Source organism: Miscanthus floridulus, chromosome 1 (assembly GCF_019320115.1).
Source record: "Miscanthus floridulus cultivar M001 chromosome 1, ASM1932011v1, whole genome shotgun sequence".
In the NCBI taxonomy this organism is placed as follows: domain Eukaryota; kingdom Viridiplantae; phylum Streptophyta; class Magnoliopsida; order Poales; family Poaceae; genus Miscanthus; species Miscanthus floridulus.
The window spans coordinates 71793071-71810380 of NC_089580.1; the positions used below are offsets into that span (position 1 = coordinate 71793071).

Sequence of the window (17310 nt, forward strand, 5' to 3'; positions counted from 1 at the left end):
CCAAAAAAAAGTAAGTAACTTGTATTTGATTGATTGTGTCTCTTACAATAGCCAGGGTTTGACATTTATACCCGGGACCTAGGCATGACTCCTACTCAAGTATTACTTGGTACAATCTTTGGTATGAAGAAAATATGCCTATCTTAAGATAACTTGGACCCTAATCTTTCCCCTTTTGTAGAGTCCGATATGTATCTTCCCGATGCCGATCGTGGTTCATCATTGTTGTCCACTGATGTCATTTAAAGAGAACCAATTCTAGTGTCGCACCCGAACCGGCTGATATCGATCCTCATGCAACTGATTCCTTAATTGTCACAAACTTGGAAGCCTGTGAGTTCCCGCATTCTTCTCCCAAATTTTGGTGTAAACAGGATGTGACCATCGCAGGCCATTCCACCAGCGAGTCCACCGGCAGTGCGAGGAGCCATCGCTTCCTTCCTCAATCAAATGTGAGTGCACGACTGTCCCCTACCTAGCTCTCCAACTATCGATGTTTCATAAACCAGACTAGTAAATTTATATGATTGTCGCGCTGCTCTAGGAAGATGATGGTAGCATCCAATAGACATGAGGATTTATACTAGTTTGGGACATAGCCCAATGTCCAGTCTTAGAGAAGATCAAGTGTGTGTTCCTCACTTGAATGATCTAAAGTTCTTACAATGGGGTGCAAGAATGGTGAAAGTGGTGGTAGAACCTATGCTAGACGAGGGGCAGCCCAAAGAGAAGCTCTAGGAGCCCTACTGCTATGGTGAATGGATGGAATGGTAGAGGATGAAGAATGTGAAGATGTCCGAGATGGGAGCCCTAGCTGCCCTTATATAGAGTTTGGGGATAGGGTTCATTACAAATAGGAGGTTCCCCCAACCGAAGGGTCGAGAGCCTGAGGGAGATCCTAGCTAACTAGGCTTGCAAGCTACATCATCTTCTAATGCTTGCCCGAGCATGGCTGTTGTCATGGTCTTGTGGCCACATCATGGCAGGGTCTAACGTGGTGCTACAGTGCTGGCCATGGCATTACTGTAGCCATGGTGACGGTTTGTTAGCTATCCGGTGCAACGCAGCATCCCTCTTGGTCTTCGTCGTCGTACCCATAGTAGGTGGCCGCCCTAGGTTGTTGTTCACATGGTCGCTCCATGGGGTTGAGGGCCATGACCCTGATCGTTGGAGTTAGGGCACTTTGCCAGCCAGGAAGGTCTCTAGGTCGAGACCCCTATCATGGATCCCATCCCATAGTGGGTGGGATCGTACACGCGTCCTGTCGGTCCGTATTCGGACGGTGGGTTTCGTACCTATTGCCACCGTTGTGCGGTGCTGTCTCATTGGTGAAGCATGGCACAGGGATGGCGCCTGACCAGACTATGGTGACCACTATCGCCTTGGTCCTTGTGAGGTCAGTGCAGCATGCCTGCTCCTGTCAGAGCAAGCATACTGAGCTATGCTCAATCTCTCCCGGTCCTACCTAGGGGTCGTGACGAGGGAGAGGTTAGGCATCTTCCATGTGGTCAAGGCAGGAGAAAGGGTAATGGCTGACCCAAGCCTAGGTGTTGGCTTGGCGTGCTCATCCTAGCTAGGCCTCGGTCATTTGGGCCATTGTTAACCCGATGAGTTGCGAGCCACGTGGCATGCCAAGTAATCGATGCCTTGAGACACCCGGGGTCATAACCCCGATACTATGCTACTAATAAATGGACATTGAAGCATACTGTTAGCACACTAAAGGTGTTTAGAAACACTAATATTCAATTTGGTTACGTGGATTATGATTCATCCTACACAGCGATTATAGTTCACCCAGAATGGAATTTGATTTTCTTTATTGGGGTGGAAAGAACAATCATCGCATATGACATGGATGGAAAAAAAGTTCATGTCATCCCTGCCAGTGTTGACCATAGCTATGGTAGACATAAAGTCCTGGCATGGTTCATGAGCGGACCTTACTTTCTTTCTTATGCTCCCTTATTCTTTTTCTTGGAGTCAATAGTGGAGTAGTGAATAAAGCTCCATTTGATGTATCTCTATGTCACGACATATTCAAATGGACCAATGTTGTTTGATTGTCTATGGCCATGTTAATTTCGTCTAGGATGGATGTTGTCATTATTGCAGCTAAATACTGATGAGAGCACTCCAAAATACTACACAAAACTGACACCCTCAAAAGCACTACAATGCACCCATGTTATAGATGCGCCTCAAATGTGGTAGGGAATCAAATGGTCTATGCATCTTGAGGCGGGGCTATTTAAGCCAAGGTAAGCTAGTTTGCCATCAGTTGTGCTCATTCCACACACCTTCTTCCTCCAAGAACTGCCTTTAGTTTTAGTGAAAGGAAGCTTTTGAGCCCTTCATCCATCTTCATCGACATGGTGCTCGTTCTTTAACTTCTCTAGTGGCAGCACCGACAATGGGATAAGGCCTTGAAGATTGGCTTTCTTCCATGTTTGGGGTGTAGCAATGCATGGCTGCTTGTCTGGCCTTAGTGCTAGTGGAAGTTTTGTGAAGATATAGGGAGGATCGCCGCCTTTGGTATGTCCGAGGGTTATCCTCTCTTCCGTTTCCCTAGAGGAGTCAGACACGTAGGCAGGTCTCCTCGTGCTTTCTACTGCAACCCTTGCCTACACAAGGGGATGCAAGTGGAAGCTTTGCGAGGTGGGTGTCACATTGGTTCTCTTCATCAGAGCAGCCTATGACTACAACTCTGTCGTTTCAAACTCCGCTCCATGCCCCTTCTTGGGTGATGTTACTGGAAGTTTTGTCACATCATAGTCGAGTATAGGTTGTTTTACGTACTCAATAGGTCTTTGTTATTGTACACCTAGTAGTCTTCGATACACATCTTTGTTATTGTACACCTTTTGAATGTACATAACCTACTGGACTTATGAATAAAGAATTACTTTTTTAATGAAATGTTGGCTCATGTCGTTGTGGTACTCACATTCCTATTTTTATTCTACTCTGGTGGCGGACGACCCGGTGGACGAGACCCTTCAGATGAGCCATGTGGTGCTGCCAATTTTCTCCATCCAACTTCCAACGCCGTTTCTAGGAGAAGCATGCTCCACTAAGATCGTGGGAGACATGGCCTCGCCTTAACTCCTGCTCTCGCTCGGTGCAATCGTAGGGAAATCCAATGGACACCTAGCTCACCTATATATCCTTTGATAAAATGGTTGTGTATCCTGACCCAAAAGGTGCCTCATGATCATTGGTGAGCCGACGACGCACAAGTCCAAACACCGGTGGGATGCAAGTGGAAGCTTTGCGAGGTGGGTGTCGCGTTGGCTCTCTTCATCGGAGAAGCCTACGACTACAACTCTGTCATTTCAAACTCCACTCCATGCCCCTTCTTGGGTGATGTTAGTGGAAGTTTTGCAATATCGTAGTCGAGTATAGGTTGTTTTACGTACTCGATAGGTCTTTATTATTGTACACCTAGTAGTCTTCGATACACATCTTTGTTATTGTACACCTTTCGAATGTACGTAACCTACTAGACTTATGAATAAAGATTTACTTTTTTAATGAAATGTTGGCTCATGTCATTGTGGTACTCACATTCCTATTTTTATTCTACTCTGGTGGCGGGCGACCAGGTGGACAAGACCCTTCAGATGAGCCACATGGTGCTATCAATTTTCTCCGTCCAACTTCCAATGCCGTTTCTAGGAGAAGCATGCTCCATGAAGATCGTGGGAGACATGGCCTCCCCTTAACTCCTGCTCTCGCTCGGTGCAATCGTAGGAAAATCCAATGGACACCTAGCTCGCCTATATATCCTTCGATAGAAGGGTTGCATATCCTGACCCAAAAGGTGCCTCATGATCATTGGTGAGCCGGCGGCGCATGAGTCCAAACACTGGCAAAAGCTCACAGACAGGGAGGTCAACAAGGCCACCCTAGGTGATGCCATCTTGGCTTTCCTAAAATGGTCGGAGACTACGATCACTTTCAACAGAAAGGATCATTCCAACCACATTCCATAGCTGGGACATTTTCCCCTTCTTGTTGACCCAGTCATCGGCAAGACCCACCTGTCTTGTGTCCTCATGGATGGCGGGAGTGGTCTCAACCTCTATGCCGAGACCTATGACACAATGGGACTATCGTGAGCAGCGATGCGGCCATCTGGTGCTCTGTTCCATGGAATCATAATAGACTTTAGGCCATTCCCCTCGGGTAGGTCGACCTAAAGAAAAGAGGTCGATGGAGGGCGCGATGCAAATGGAAGAATGTTGTTGCATCTAGCTCCATCATTGATTGAACGTATTAAGGAGACAGATGCAAATGACCCTTATCCAAAGCAAAGCAAGTTATGAGGATCGTTAGGGATGTGTACATCAATGATGCTCTTCTTTCGTCACTGAAGACTCCAAAATCGTCACATATATTATTTTATGACGAATTTGTGACGATATGGTATTCGTCATTGAATGCGCGTCATATTTTACCTACCGTGACGAAACATCTATTTTCGTCATAGATGTGCATTTGTTCTATGACGAAATGGCCGTCGTCATAGAAGAGTATTCTTTCTATGATGATCTATTTTCGTCATTGATATAGCCCCTTTTTCGTCATGACTTGCCGTCTGTTAGGCGGCCAGACGACGTCTGCCACGCTGGCAGCTGACGTGTCTTGTCCACGTGGTGCGTCCACATTGCAGGTGACGTGTCCGACCATGTGGCAGCTGACGTGGCCAGTGATGTGGATGGTCCATGTGTCCACTTTTTATTAGGCCACAAGGCTCGCTGTGATAGGTTCTCATTTTCGTCACTGAAGTAAATAGAAATTCGTCACAGAATCAATTACCAAATCGTCACAGAACGGTCAGATAATTCATCAAGTGCACATGCTGATTTCATTACAGAATGCAAATAATACTGGAATGACCAAAAGCTTCCATAAATTAACAGATACAGTATTCCAATGACCAACAACTTAATCAACAATTCTAAATTCGGTTCACATAACTCACTAGACATCACATTTGAACTACTAGTTTCATCTCAGTTCACATTAACATCACAAGAAATAATAAAAAGTTGCCAACCACCAGCAACATAAGTTACTACATAAACAAAATCACCAGCAGACCCCTTGCTTAATGAACCAGCAGCTACGAGCAGCGCTCATGTCGAAGAAGCATTGTTGATGGCCAAGATACGCTTGAGCAGCGCATTGTTCTCCTCCATTGCCTTGTTGTTTATCTCTATCAGCTTCTTGTACTCCTCCATCTCCTTTTGTGTCCTCGCCAGCTTTTCCTTAGCTTGTTCACTTCTCTTCCTGAGTTCATCGATTTCACCTTGTACGGCAGCCGTAGCTTCAGCTGCTAGTTGCTCCCGAAGCTCGCTTTCATTTGATGATGATGATTTGGAGGATGGAACTGGTTTGATGCCAACACTCTTTAGGAAAAGGTTTGAGCTGTTCTGGGAGAGCACCTGGGGCACAACCTGCACACTGGACACTGCTGTCTCACCTTCAGCAACAGGTTCTGTCCTCAAAGCTTTCATATTTGACCGAAACAGCAATGACCCATCATTAGTTGATACTTATTGCATTAATTTGAGGAGGAAATATCACACAAGATGTATTTAAAAAAATAAAAACCTATGCTAACGCTACGGCGACTTTCAGTAGTACAAATCAAACATTCAAAAGATAATATATGCATCGCTAACAAAGCATAAATGTGGTATGTTTAAGATTCACTAAAAATCAACGGTACATAGAGTTAGATATATTAATTAACACTAATCTCATTTGAAATACATTGATACCTTTCACAGCACACACTGAAAGAGTTAGAACTACAATAAGTATATTTTATGTCAATCGTCTTATCTACCCTACATACAGAGGCCTAAATAAGCATGTCTTGGTGACAGTGATCGCCGTGGCAAAGGTTCAGCGAGGTGTGTGCAAAGCACCTTTCTACCAATATCTTGTCTGCAGCTAGAGCATGAAATGACCGATATACCATCTTTCTTTGGCTGATGCTACATCAACTAAAAGCTTGATTGATAGCACAGTTCAATCTGAAGCAATGTAGAAAAGTAACTGCTTGTAGACAGTGTCATATAGTTGTTCTGAAGGGCAAAGCAATGTCTATTTAGTGGAACAATATAAATTGACCTGTCAGTTTAGTGAAACAGTACAAATTAACCTAGCCACGAACGGCCCAAGCCAAATCACCCTAGTGAAAAAGTACAAATGAAGTGCCCTGTGGATTCAAACCGCTGGCACTGACCTAAGGCCGAGATCTTCGACTGGAGCTGATCCGGCTCATTCTTGCGTGGCCTCGGTAGCCTCCTCCACCCTAAGCGTCACCGTGGTCTGGTTGTTAACATGCATAGTTAAGATGACAGAAAAAAGATACGACAGAAACTGTTGCACGGTTAAGATGAAAATGCATTGCATTTTACCTATGGGATGTATATTAGTTTGCCAAGGTGAATCAAAGAGCTCACAGTAGACCAAGTGCAGTATAATTTTTCAGAATTTTATTCATGCTGCACCAGGCCAAGCAAGTGCAGTAGTAACTACACAACCATCTGAAGGCATATGTTGCTGGTAAGATGATAGACACAGTTCTGAAAGAGATCTGACAATCAACAACAACAACAAAATTATTAAAAAGCAAGGTACCTAAGTGAGCTGCAAACATACTTGATCAGGAGCTCTTTTAATTGGCATTGCAATGAGATCATCCCTAAGCTTGATGTCATTGTCATAACCAATTTCCTCAATACAGTCCATGTAGCTTCCAAACGACCTTTTTCAATATTTAGGGCATGCAGAAAAAGGAACCCAGTCAAGGTAAGGCCGCTTTCATTTATGCCTTCAGGCATCTTCTCCTGAACAACTCTCTTGACTCCTAAAATTTCAGTAGGCTGTAGAGGAGCACTAAAACATCAGACCTGGAAAACAATAAGAATAAGAATCTCAGCATCGCTAGAAACATGCTAGATAGAAAGCATGGTAGCCTTCATGAACACAAGCCTAGAATTCATTGAGCTATCCACCTGACGGGGTATATTCTTTTCTACCAAGAAATATCCACCTGACTAATCCATCACTATGGTGGCATGGTAAACTTTGCGAGAGCAGCAGAGAGCGAACAATGTTTCAGCAAGTGGGAACGTGATTGAGTTACAACCGGCATAAATGCAAGTAAGTGATAACTAGGATCATAACATATTCTGAATGGAACAGTAGAAACATGAAATGTTGTAACAATAGGAAAACATTTGTCATCATTCCGATATTATTACATTGACTGTGGATACGTGGTTCTTAAGGCAGTAAGGTGAGACCTACATCTGTCCCTCGTGTCAGTGCTCCTTCCCTCAGTCTATGTACCATGGATACAGAATTACGGATACACAGATACGTCATTTTTCCAAATCTCAGTACAGGGATATGTTTTAATATTTTTTGAAAAGTAAATAATGGGCCTGCTTGGTTGGCTTCCAGTTTTCCCACCGGAGCCAGTCAGGATACGTCATTTTCCCATTGGAGCCAGCAGGGATGGCAGCAGCTCGGGTTCTTGGCCTTGATGGCCCCCTCCCCTCCCCTCCCACTCTTCTTCGGTTCTCCTTCCCTCCCTCTCTATTTGATCATGGCGACAGGGACGCCTAGATTTCCAGCAAGCCTTATCGCCTAAGCGACACCTTAAAAAAACATGTGTTCGACGAATAATTTCACAAGTACATGCAATTAGGGAGGGATTTTGATTGAAGCCTAATAAACTTGCCGAACCAAACAAAAATATGGAATTGCGTATTGCACAGAAGATTTGCATTCATATGGAAGAAAAGAATGATAATGCTTAATTCTTGAATATGCTATCAATGAAATTAAGAAGGGAATCCTTTTACTTTGTAATAACGAGACTATGAATTTACTCACTGAAGAGAATCGCTAGCAATGTCTGATAGGAACTTCTGGGTGGCAACAGCAACCAGTCTCGTTCTGTAAAACACGAAATCAGATTATGTGTGCAAGAAATCAAGCAATTTGTGTTTTTAAGTTTTAATCCATGGCACTGATCAGATCTCAGCTTACTACTATCCATCAGGAAGAGAGATTGGAAAGAGGACGAGCACTCACAGGCGAAGGTCAGGGCACTGGAACCCACTGCGGCCGAGGTAGTGCTCCACCAGCTCGTCGGGAATCTTCCGCACCACCGAACTAAGCATTAGGGCTAAACTGCTGACAGAAAAGTAGAGAAGGCAAGAGGGAAGTGGCGGCACCATACCGTGGAGGGTGTAGTCCATGAGGGTTGAGAGGAACTCGGTGAGCGCAGCCTCGTCGTTGTGCCGTCCGTCCCCCCCTCCACCCACTCCCGGACCCATGCCCCCGCCAGGGCCTCCTGCGCCGCCGCCGCTGCTCATCATCCTGGACCTCACGCCCTGCCGCCTCACTGCCCCCACCGCGCGAGCAGCTGGTAAGATTCGAAGGGTAAAAATCACGAAGATCGCTAATAAGAAGGGGAGGAGCGGCGCTCACCGTGGGAGAACGCCCGCTGGCGGTGACCTAGAAGCTGCGATAGGTGTCACCGACGACGACAGCAGCTCGCGGCCTGCAACTGGACGTCTGGACCCACTTGTAACAAGAGGCGGGAGCCCGAATAAACGACGAGGAGAGGGGCGGCGCCGACGAGGACGGGGACGGGCGCTCGCTAGGGTTTGGTCGCGGCGGGGTTCCCGTGCTGGCCTGTCGGGGACGGGGCAAAGTCGAGGCGTCGCGCCTGGCGGAGGGCCCCCCCGCAGCGAGACGTGTGGCCGGTGGTGGTGCGGGCGTCGAAGAGGGCCGGAGCTAGGGGCGCGTCGGAGTTTGTTGCGGCTACGCATAGGGTTTGGGGAGGATTCGACGGGTCCGATCTGAGAGAGAGAGGAGGCGGCGCGTGTTCTTGGCGGCGCGCTTGTCGAGCCCGAGGGCCAAGCGAAGAAGGCGGCGGCGGCGAGAGAGATGGGGAAGACGAGGAGATAGATGGAGGAGACGAGAGAGTGACTGGGGATGAGAGTCATTGAGGGGAGGGGGTGGGATGCTCGCGGCGCCGCGGACTTGAGTCCTTGGTAAGGTACGTTGTATATTTTTCGGTCCGTGACCTCTACGTTTAGGATTTGTTTTTTAAATGTATAATTTGTTTTTTAAACATGTACCAACCTCATAACTATAGAATAGCTTTGCGACACAACAATGCACAAGCAGCATGTCGAAGAGTTCAACTCAAAGGGTCCGAAAAATCTCTAACAATGAAGCTAAAAGGAATTCTTTTGTTTCTTCATGTGGCATCCCCTTAAAATCAAAACTACTAAAATAATTTTGAGACACCAAGTGATCTCAAATGAAAATTTGATAAACATCAAAGTTGTAGAGGTCACGAAGATCTACAACTTTTATTTTGGTCATCTTGTCATTTGACAAAATTTGAACCTTTCAAATTTGAAATTTTAAAAAATAACAAGTTCGAACCAAAATTTGAGACCCAAAATGATTTCATCATAAAAAGTGATGAATACCAAAGTTGTTCAACTCATTAATATCTACAACTTTTATTTTAGTCATCTTGTCATTTAAGAAAATTTGAACCTTTCAAATTTGAAATTTTGAAAAATGACAAGTTCGAACCAAAATTTGAGACCCAAATTGATTTCAACATAAAAAGCGATGAATACCAAAGTTGTTCAACTCATGAATATCTACAACTTTTATTTTGGTCATTTCTTCATTTGACAAATTCTTAGTGCATATTATTCACTAATCTTACACATGTCTCATATAGTTTATAAAACCTTACGAGAGATGTGTCACATTTGTGAACAATGTCGTTACCACTTTGTCATATGAAGAAATGACCAATACAAAAGTTGTAGATATTGATGAGTTATTCAACTTTGGTATTTATCACTTTTTCAGCTGAAATCATTTGGGGAACCAAAATATTATCTGAATTTGCATTTTTTTGAAATTCAAAATTTAAATTGCTCAAACTTTTCATATGTATATATTGACAAAACCAACAACATACATTGATAGCGAATGATTTTAGAAAATTTTAGGAAAAAAAATCATCAGATTTGGAGTTAGTATGACGAAGAAAAACTAGTTACAAAGTTGACACACAGATTAAAAAAAGAAATCACACTGTTCACTAAGATCATGTAAGAATCATCTATAACTGTGTGATTTCTCTTTTTAATCTGTGAGTAAACTTTGTAACTAGTTGTTCTCCCTCATACTAACTCCAAATGTGATGGTTTTTTTTCTAAAAATTTCTAAAATCATGCTTCAGCATTTAAGTTTGATCAAACTTAGATGTGACAATGTTTTACACATTTTAAAATTTGAAATTTGACAAGTTTAATCCAAATTTTCAAACCATAAATGATTTCATATGCAAAAGTGATGAATACAAAAGTTGTTCAACTCATCAAGATCTACAACTTTTATTTTTGTCATCTTGTCATTTGACAAAATTTGAACCTTTCAAATTTAAAATTTTAAAAAATGACAAGTTCGAACCAAAATTTGAGACCTAAAATGATTTCAACATAAAAAGTGATGAATACTAAAGTTGTTCAACTCATTAATATCTACAACTTTTATTTTAGTCATCTTGTCATTTGACAAAATTTCAAGCTTTCAAATTGGAATTTTTGAAAAACAACAAGTTCGAACCAAAATTTGAGACCCAAAACGATTTCAACATAAAAAGTGATGAATACTAAAGTTGTTCCACTCATTAATATCTACAACTTTTATTGTAGTCATCTTGTCATTTGACAAAATTTGAACCTTTCAAATTGGAATTTTTAAAAAACAATAAGTTCGAACCAAAATTTGAGACCCAAAATGATTTCAACATAAAAAGTGATGAATACCAAAGTTGTTCAACTCATTAATATCTACAACTTTTATTTTAGTCATCTTGTCATTTGACAAAATTTGAACCTTTCAAATTTGAAATTTTGAAAAACGGCAAGTTCGAACCAAAATTTGAGACCCAAATTGATTTCAACATAAAAAGCAATGAATACCAAAGTTGTTCAACTCATGAATATCTACAACTTTTATTTTGGTCATTTCTTCATTTGATAAATTCTTAGCACATATTATTCACTAATCTTACACATGTCTCATATAGTTTATAAAACCTTACGAGAGATGTGTCACATTTGTGAATAATGTCGTTACCATGTTATACGTTTAGAGAATAATTTTAGAAAATTTTAGAAAATTGATAGAGAATGATTTTAGAAAATTTTAGGGAAAAAATCATCAATTATCATGTTATACGTTTACAAATAGAAAAACATACATGCCTTTATCACAAAATGGCGAGTGCTCCAGTGGTAACGCACCAACATGTCTAGCAGCAGGTCGCGGGTTCGAATCTCCCTGCGTGCCCTATTTTTTGGCAAAAAAAGGGAGGTGGAAGGATGCAGGTCCACCTGGACCGTGTGGGCCACGCTGCCCCACTTCTTCGCCGCCACATCCTCAGGCTGAGACCCGCTGGTGGGGCCGCATCGCCACGTCTTTGAGGTTGGGACCCAATGGTGGGACCACATCGCCACGTCCTCGAGGTGGGACCTGCTGGTGGGACCACGACGCCATGTCCTCGAGGTGGTACATGAGCCAAACGATCTATGACGATTTAGTTTTGTTGTTTTATGACGATTCTTTTGTTTTCATCATTATTCTTCGTGCCAAAGCTCCGTCACTTGTTACTTATGATGAAGCTGGAAATTTCGTCATAGAAGGCGCTTGTTCTGTGACGAAATTTGTAAGCGTCACGACTAAATCGTCATTGATGAACACATTTCTAGTAGTGAATTGGAATGCCGTATTTCAATTCCTAGACCCGTAGATTGTATGTAGGGTATAAGATATTAATGGAAGATTTATAGTTGAATGTTGGACTTAGTTCTAGTTTTTTCGTACTTAGGCCAGTCTCAGTGGAGAGTTTCATTGCATTGTTTCCTAGACATCCACATCATGTAGAATAAAATGAAATATGGATGAAACACCCCTTCTCAATGGAGAGTTTCATTCTAAACTTTAGCAGGAAGAAACCAAATAGGTCCTTAATCTAACATTTTTCTAGTTACAGTCGGGTAGAACGAGTGACGGTTTACAATCGGGTAGAATGAGTAACGCCCTTAACTAGGCAGTAGTCGCCATAGTCTGTAGCGACAGTGGAGTGGTGGCTAATAGAACATCCTTGTAGGACCCATTCACCACCGCCGGTAGCATTCACCGCCGCCTGCATACAGTCGGGTTGGTAATACTTTTGTCAATTTCCAAGCCCGCGTGTTTTTTACAAAGTTGTGCATAATTTCTATTACCGCATCTGAAAGGGTTGCTTACAAAGTAGGATTCCCACCTTGTGTCTTTCTCCTCACCCATAGCTTTTGTTCTTCATCGCCGCTCCTTTCTCCCCAGTGCTGAATTGCACAACCGCCCCTACTCAACGGGGTGCAAGACGCCACTCACCGTCGACAAGATAGTACCCCATGGTGGTATACCTCATCGGTAGGGCCCACACAAATCCACCAGTGACCAAGCTACTACTCATCACTGTCGTGGCCGCCAATCCCGCAAGATCCAAAGGCAATGGTAATTCTTTCGCACTTCCCTCCATCTTTCTTGGATTTTTATTCCCCTCTTTACTCATCTGAGTATGAAACAAGCTTCCATCTATTTACTAAGGAGCTCATGATCTAATCTCCATAGGCGCTCCTTATCTAATTTAGGTGACAGCGCAACCGCTTCCATTGCCGGACCCGCTCCACCAGATTCTAGTCAAGAACTGAAGATGGAGGAGGAGGCCCCGAACAAGAGGAACGAAGTGGCCGTCCTCATAGACCGTGTCTTTGTCCTCATCCTCCAATGCCTCACCACCTACACCTAGTGCAGCTGCAAGTGTGTCTATCGCTCCTAGAACCATCTCATCTCTGAATCCGAGTATCGTAAGGAGCTAACCTAGATTGTCGCCGGATTCTTCTATCGCAGCTGGAAAGGCAAACGCAAGTTCATCAGCATCAACGATGAATACCCCTCCTTGACATTCTTGCCCTTCCCCATTGAGGATGTTGTGATCTCAGATTGCTACTGTGGGCTCATCCTATGTTGGTGTGCTGGGTTTCGCTATGTTGTCTGCAATCCGGTGACTAACAAATGGTGGTTACTACCGAATAACAACCATTCTTTTGGTTCAGCTCGCTTGGGGTTTGATCCGACAATCTCCTTGTACTTCTATGTGATTGAATATGGGAAGAAGAGGGTGGGTGAGTCAGTAGGTCTGAGCATATACTCATCTAAGAGTGCAGCATGGATGTTTAAGGAATCTGAATGGGGCGAGGGTGTTGTATGCACATATTCAACAAGTGTGTTCCTTAATGGTTCTATGCACTGGCTAGAGTTATCCTAGATAGTTGCTGTTGATATGCAGGGAAAGACATGGAGGAAATTTTGTAGGCCACGTGGTGAAGCAATCTCCATCCATGAAGCTCAGGGTCAGTTGTATTTATGTACTGCTAGTATGTTCAGGAAGTATCAGCTTTCATTGTAGATCCTAGAAGACTATGGCACTGATAACTGGACACTGAAGCATACGGTGACCACGCTGCAGATATTTGGATAGGACAATATTCAATTTAGTTATGATGTTTGTGATGCGAACTACAGAGTGATTGCAGTTCACCTAGAATGGAATTTGATTTTCCTTGTTGGCGAGGACAAAAAATTGATAGCATATGACATGAACCTCAGAAAAGTTCTTGTCCTCCCTGCCTAGGTCATACGGTATTGTAGACCTACCTGGAGGCTACGTCCGGAGGGACCTCACTATCTTCCTTATGTTCCCTTGTTCATAGAGTCAGTAGGAGAGCAGTAAAGTTGCATATGCTGTTCTTTTTTCAGGTAGGGAGTTGTTTTGATTCTATATATACTCCAATTTTGCCTTGGTAACTAAAGCAATTGTATGTTGAATATTATTAATGTTGTTGCTTTGTGCAGGTTGTGGAGCCTAAATGCTTTTGAACGATTTTCCTGCAATGGCTAAGGGAGGAAGAAGAGGGGTTCCATGGTGCACTGGCTACCAAGCTGAAGGAAGCTTTGCCTTGCAAGCAGGAGTACCAATCTAAAGGAGCAGAGCACATCTACCTCATTTTCGTTATGTAAGTCTATAGGGAGCAGAACCTTTATTCTCCTATTTATGTACCGCTTGTGTTAATTCTTGAGTTGACACAGTTGTTATGTTAGTGTCGCTTCTTATTATAAAAAGTACTCTTCGTTGTGGACATGATGAATGGTATGTAATGATTATATCCGTACGGTGTGTGTTTAGTAAGTTATTAAGGCCCATCTGAATTAGTAAATAAATTGTGAAAACCGGATGCAATTCTGTCAGCGTTAGATGTAAGGGCCGTTGTTTGTTTGGTCATCACCGTTGTAACACTCGCCATTGGTGAAGCAGACGGCCAACACCTCCACTATTCGTCTCATGCAGTAGGGGTCAATAGTGTATCACTGCCAAATCGTACTGCAATGTGATGGTGACCATTACCAATGACCAGACGGTTCATACGGTGAAGTGACAGTGATGCCCACCTTGACATAGATGTGTCATGCACCAAACCGAAGGTGAATACGCACTACACACAATCAGGTCATTATGCAAGGCAACTATGATCCTGGTCATTGGTCAAAATGACAGTGTTAGTGAACACCCACATAAGCGGGTCATGGTACAACGCGATGGAAACAACGACCTGATCACGAATGGATCATAAGACAACACTATGGTGTTAGTGTGCACCAACATAGGCGGGTCATGCTCCAATGTGATGGAAACAATGACCTGATCATGGACAGATCATAAGCCAACACGACGGTGTTGGTGTATACCAACACAACCAGGTCGTTCTCCAATGCGACAGAAGTAAGGACCTTATCACCGACGGATCATAAGCCAATACGGCGGTGTGAGTGTACACCATAGACGGTCTTAGATGGGGACGGTGATGACTACGACTATCACTACCGACAGCTTACTGCCAAGGCCAAAATTGGACTACGATGGGGGTTATGATGTGGCTGTGAAAGGTGCAAGTGTAGTAGTGGAAGGGAGTCACGTGGGACAAACAGGAGAGAGACCATGTCCGTATAAGGGAAGGGAGAGTCCATAAGGGTCTATTTGGATCAAAAGATTTTTGAAGAAATAAATTCCAATGGAAAGGAATCACTTGATAGTGTTTGGAATGAGGGAATATTGAGTTCCTTTCCAAAGGAAAGGAAACCATACTAGTGTAAAAGAAAGGAAATAAAACATCCACTCTAATCCAAGGGAAAGAATCTTTGCTCTCCATCTCTTGCTAAAGCTTACTCATGTTCTTGTACTTTTTTCCTCTATTCCAAATAGCTCAAAGTATTCATTCCTATGTTTTAAAATCCTATAGTTTTTCACTATTCACTCTACCTTATTCATGAGTCTTTTCCATTCCGTTGTTTTGTTTTTCTTTGTTTCAAAGGGGGCCTAAAAGGGAGGAGAGAGGCAGTGCATGAGAAACGGGAGAGACATCACATCCACAGAAGGGAGGGGAGAGTCCATAGAAGGGAGGAGAGAGCGGTTGCATCGCACAGAGAGAAACGAGAGAGCTAGCACGTCACACCACGTCCATAGAAGGGAGAGGAAGCAGAGAGGAATGGGTCCTATGTGTTAGTGATAAGAGGGGATACAGGGCATTGGGTTTTGGTAGTTTGTTGGATGAGGGGAAGAAGAATCTAAGTTACTATTATATATAAGTATATTTTTAGAGGATGATGGATAAGTAATTTGTTGAAATGCTATTATGAAGAGCACTCACAACTGTCCCCTTTAGGCCAGTCTTGGTGGAAGGTTTCATTCCACTATTTCTAAGACGTGATAGCATTGGTAACTTTGAAGGAAACACTCTCAGTGAACATTTTCATTTTGCTGTTTCATACCCCCTCCATCCCAAATTATAAGGCGGTGTTTGGATCTAGGAACTAAAGTTTAGTCCCTGTCAGAATATTTGGATATCAATTAGAAGGACTGAACATGAAGTAATTATAAAAGTAAATGCATAAGCCATGACTAATTCGCAAGACAAATTTATTAAGCCTAATTAATCCATGATTAACATATGTTTACTGTAGCATCACATTCGCTAATCATGGACTAATTAGACTTAATAGATTCGTCTTGTGAATTAGTCACAGCTTATGCAATTAGTTTTGTAATTAGTCTATATTTAATACTCCTAATTAGTATCTAAACATCTGATGTGACATTAGTAAAGTTCAATCACCTACATCCAAACACCCCCTAAGTTATTCCAACTTTCTTAGAGGGTCAAAGTATCCCAAGTTTGACAAGAAATTTATATAATAAAATAATTACATTTATGATACCAAAAAGTACCATTAGATTCTTCTTTTGATTATATTTTCATAGTATACCTATTTGATGTCATAAATCTTTGTAGTTCTCTCTATAATTTTAGTCAAAAAATGAAATGCTTTCTCTTTAAGAAAGTTGGAATGGCCTAAATGATTTGAAACGGAGGGAGTAGGTTACTTGCAACATTATGTATTGTAAGATGTGTTGTGATCAATTGTGTCATGTAAACTATGTAGCTACTTTATATTTTTAAGGACTAGCACATTAGAATATTACATTTTCACACAACATATTATATTATATATACAGTCATGTTCAATTCATAGACATGCAGAATATTACACTTTCACACAACATATAATATTATATAAAAATAGTTATATTTATCAACATGGAGTATAGAGAGACTAAATAAACAAATGCAAAAAAAGAAAGGGAGACATGGAGAATCATGAAGGGGACCATGTGGGCCATGGAGATTGGATGGAATGGAGAAACATGAAGAGGAGCAGGTGGGGCACGAGATTTGATGGAAGGGCATTGCTAGCGCCTAGATGTCTGGATAGACGGAGCATCGGGACGCCCACACCTGTAGTCCGCTTCCATGTTATTTCACGCGCCCCATGCAGGCCCGCGCGCTGGAGGCATATGCTCGAGAGCTGCCTCAAGCCGACGTTGACCACTGTTGTAGGGCGTGGTCTGTCCAATGCCACTAACCACCATGGAGTCGAGAAACACCACCGAAAATCTGATCCACACCAACCAGATTGAGATCCACTACCCTCACTGGATCTACTTTTAAAACATCTAGATGCAACACTTGCAACATACAAAAGAAGATAGATGAAACACTTCAAACATGCTTCTGA

The 17310-nt window shown here is 42.7% G+C and overlaps 1 protein-coding gene across 13 annotated transcripts; it reads right to left on the reverse strand.

Moving 5' to 3' along the window:
• Window positions 1-4893: 4893 nt before the first annotated feature.
• On the reverse strand, window positions 4894-9051 carry LOC136535947 (transcription initiation factor TFIID subunit 10-like). Of its 13 annotated transcripts, none has more exons than XR_010779072.1 (7): window positions 8270-9051; window positions 8122-8186; window positions 7921-7983; window positions 6658-7682; window positions 6435-6563; window positions 6260-6328; window positions 4894-5515 (listed from the first exon to the last, which is right to left on the reverse strand). XR_010779072.1 is itself a non-coding variant. In XM_066528400.1 (5 exons), the coding sequence occupies exons 1-3, from the start codon at window positions 8406-8408 to the stop codon at window positions 6887-6889; spliced, it is 393 nt and encodes a 130-aa protein (XP_066384497.1). In that variant the 5' UTR covers window positions 8409-9051; the 3' UTR covers window positions 6030-6345; window positions 6435-6563; window positions 6658-6886. The 13 variants fall into 13 exon arrangements, 1 of the variants encoding a protein (XP_066384497.1); XR_010779069.1 differs by having other exon boundaries at window positions 6260-6345; XR_010779065.1 differs by lacking the exon at window positions 4894-5515 and having other exon boundaries at window positions 6030-6345; window positions 8270-8434; window positions 8521-9051.
• Window positions 9052-17310: the final 8259 nt, after the last annotated feature.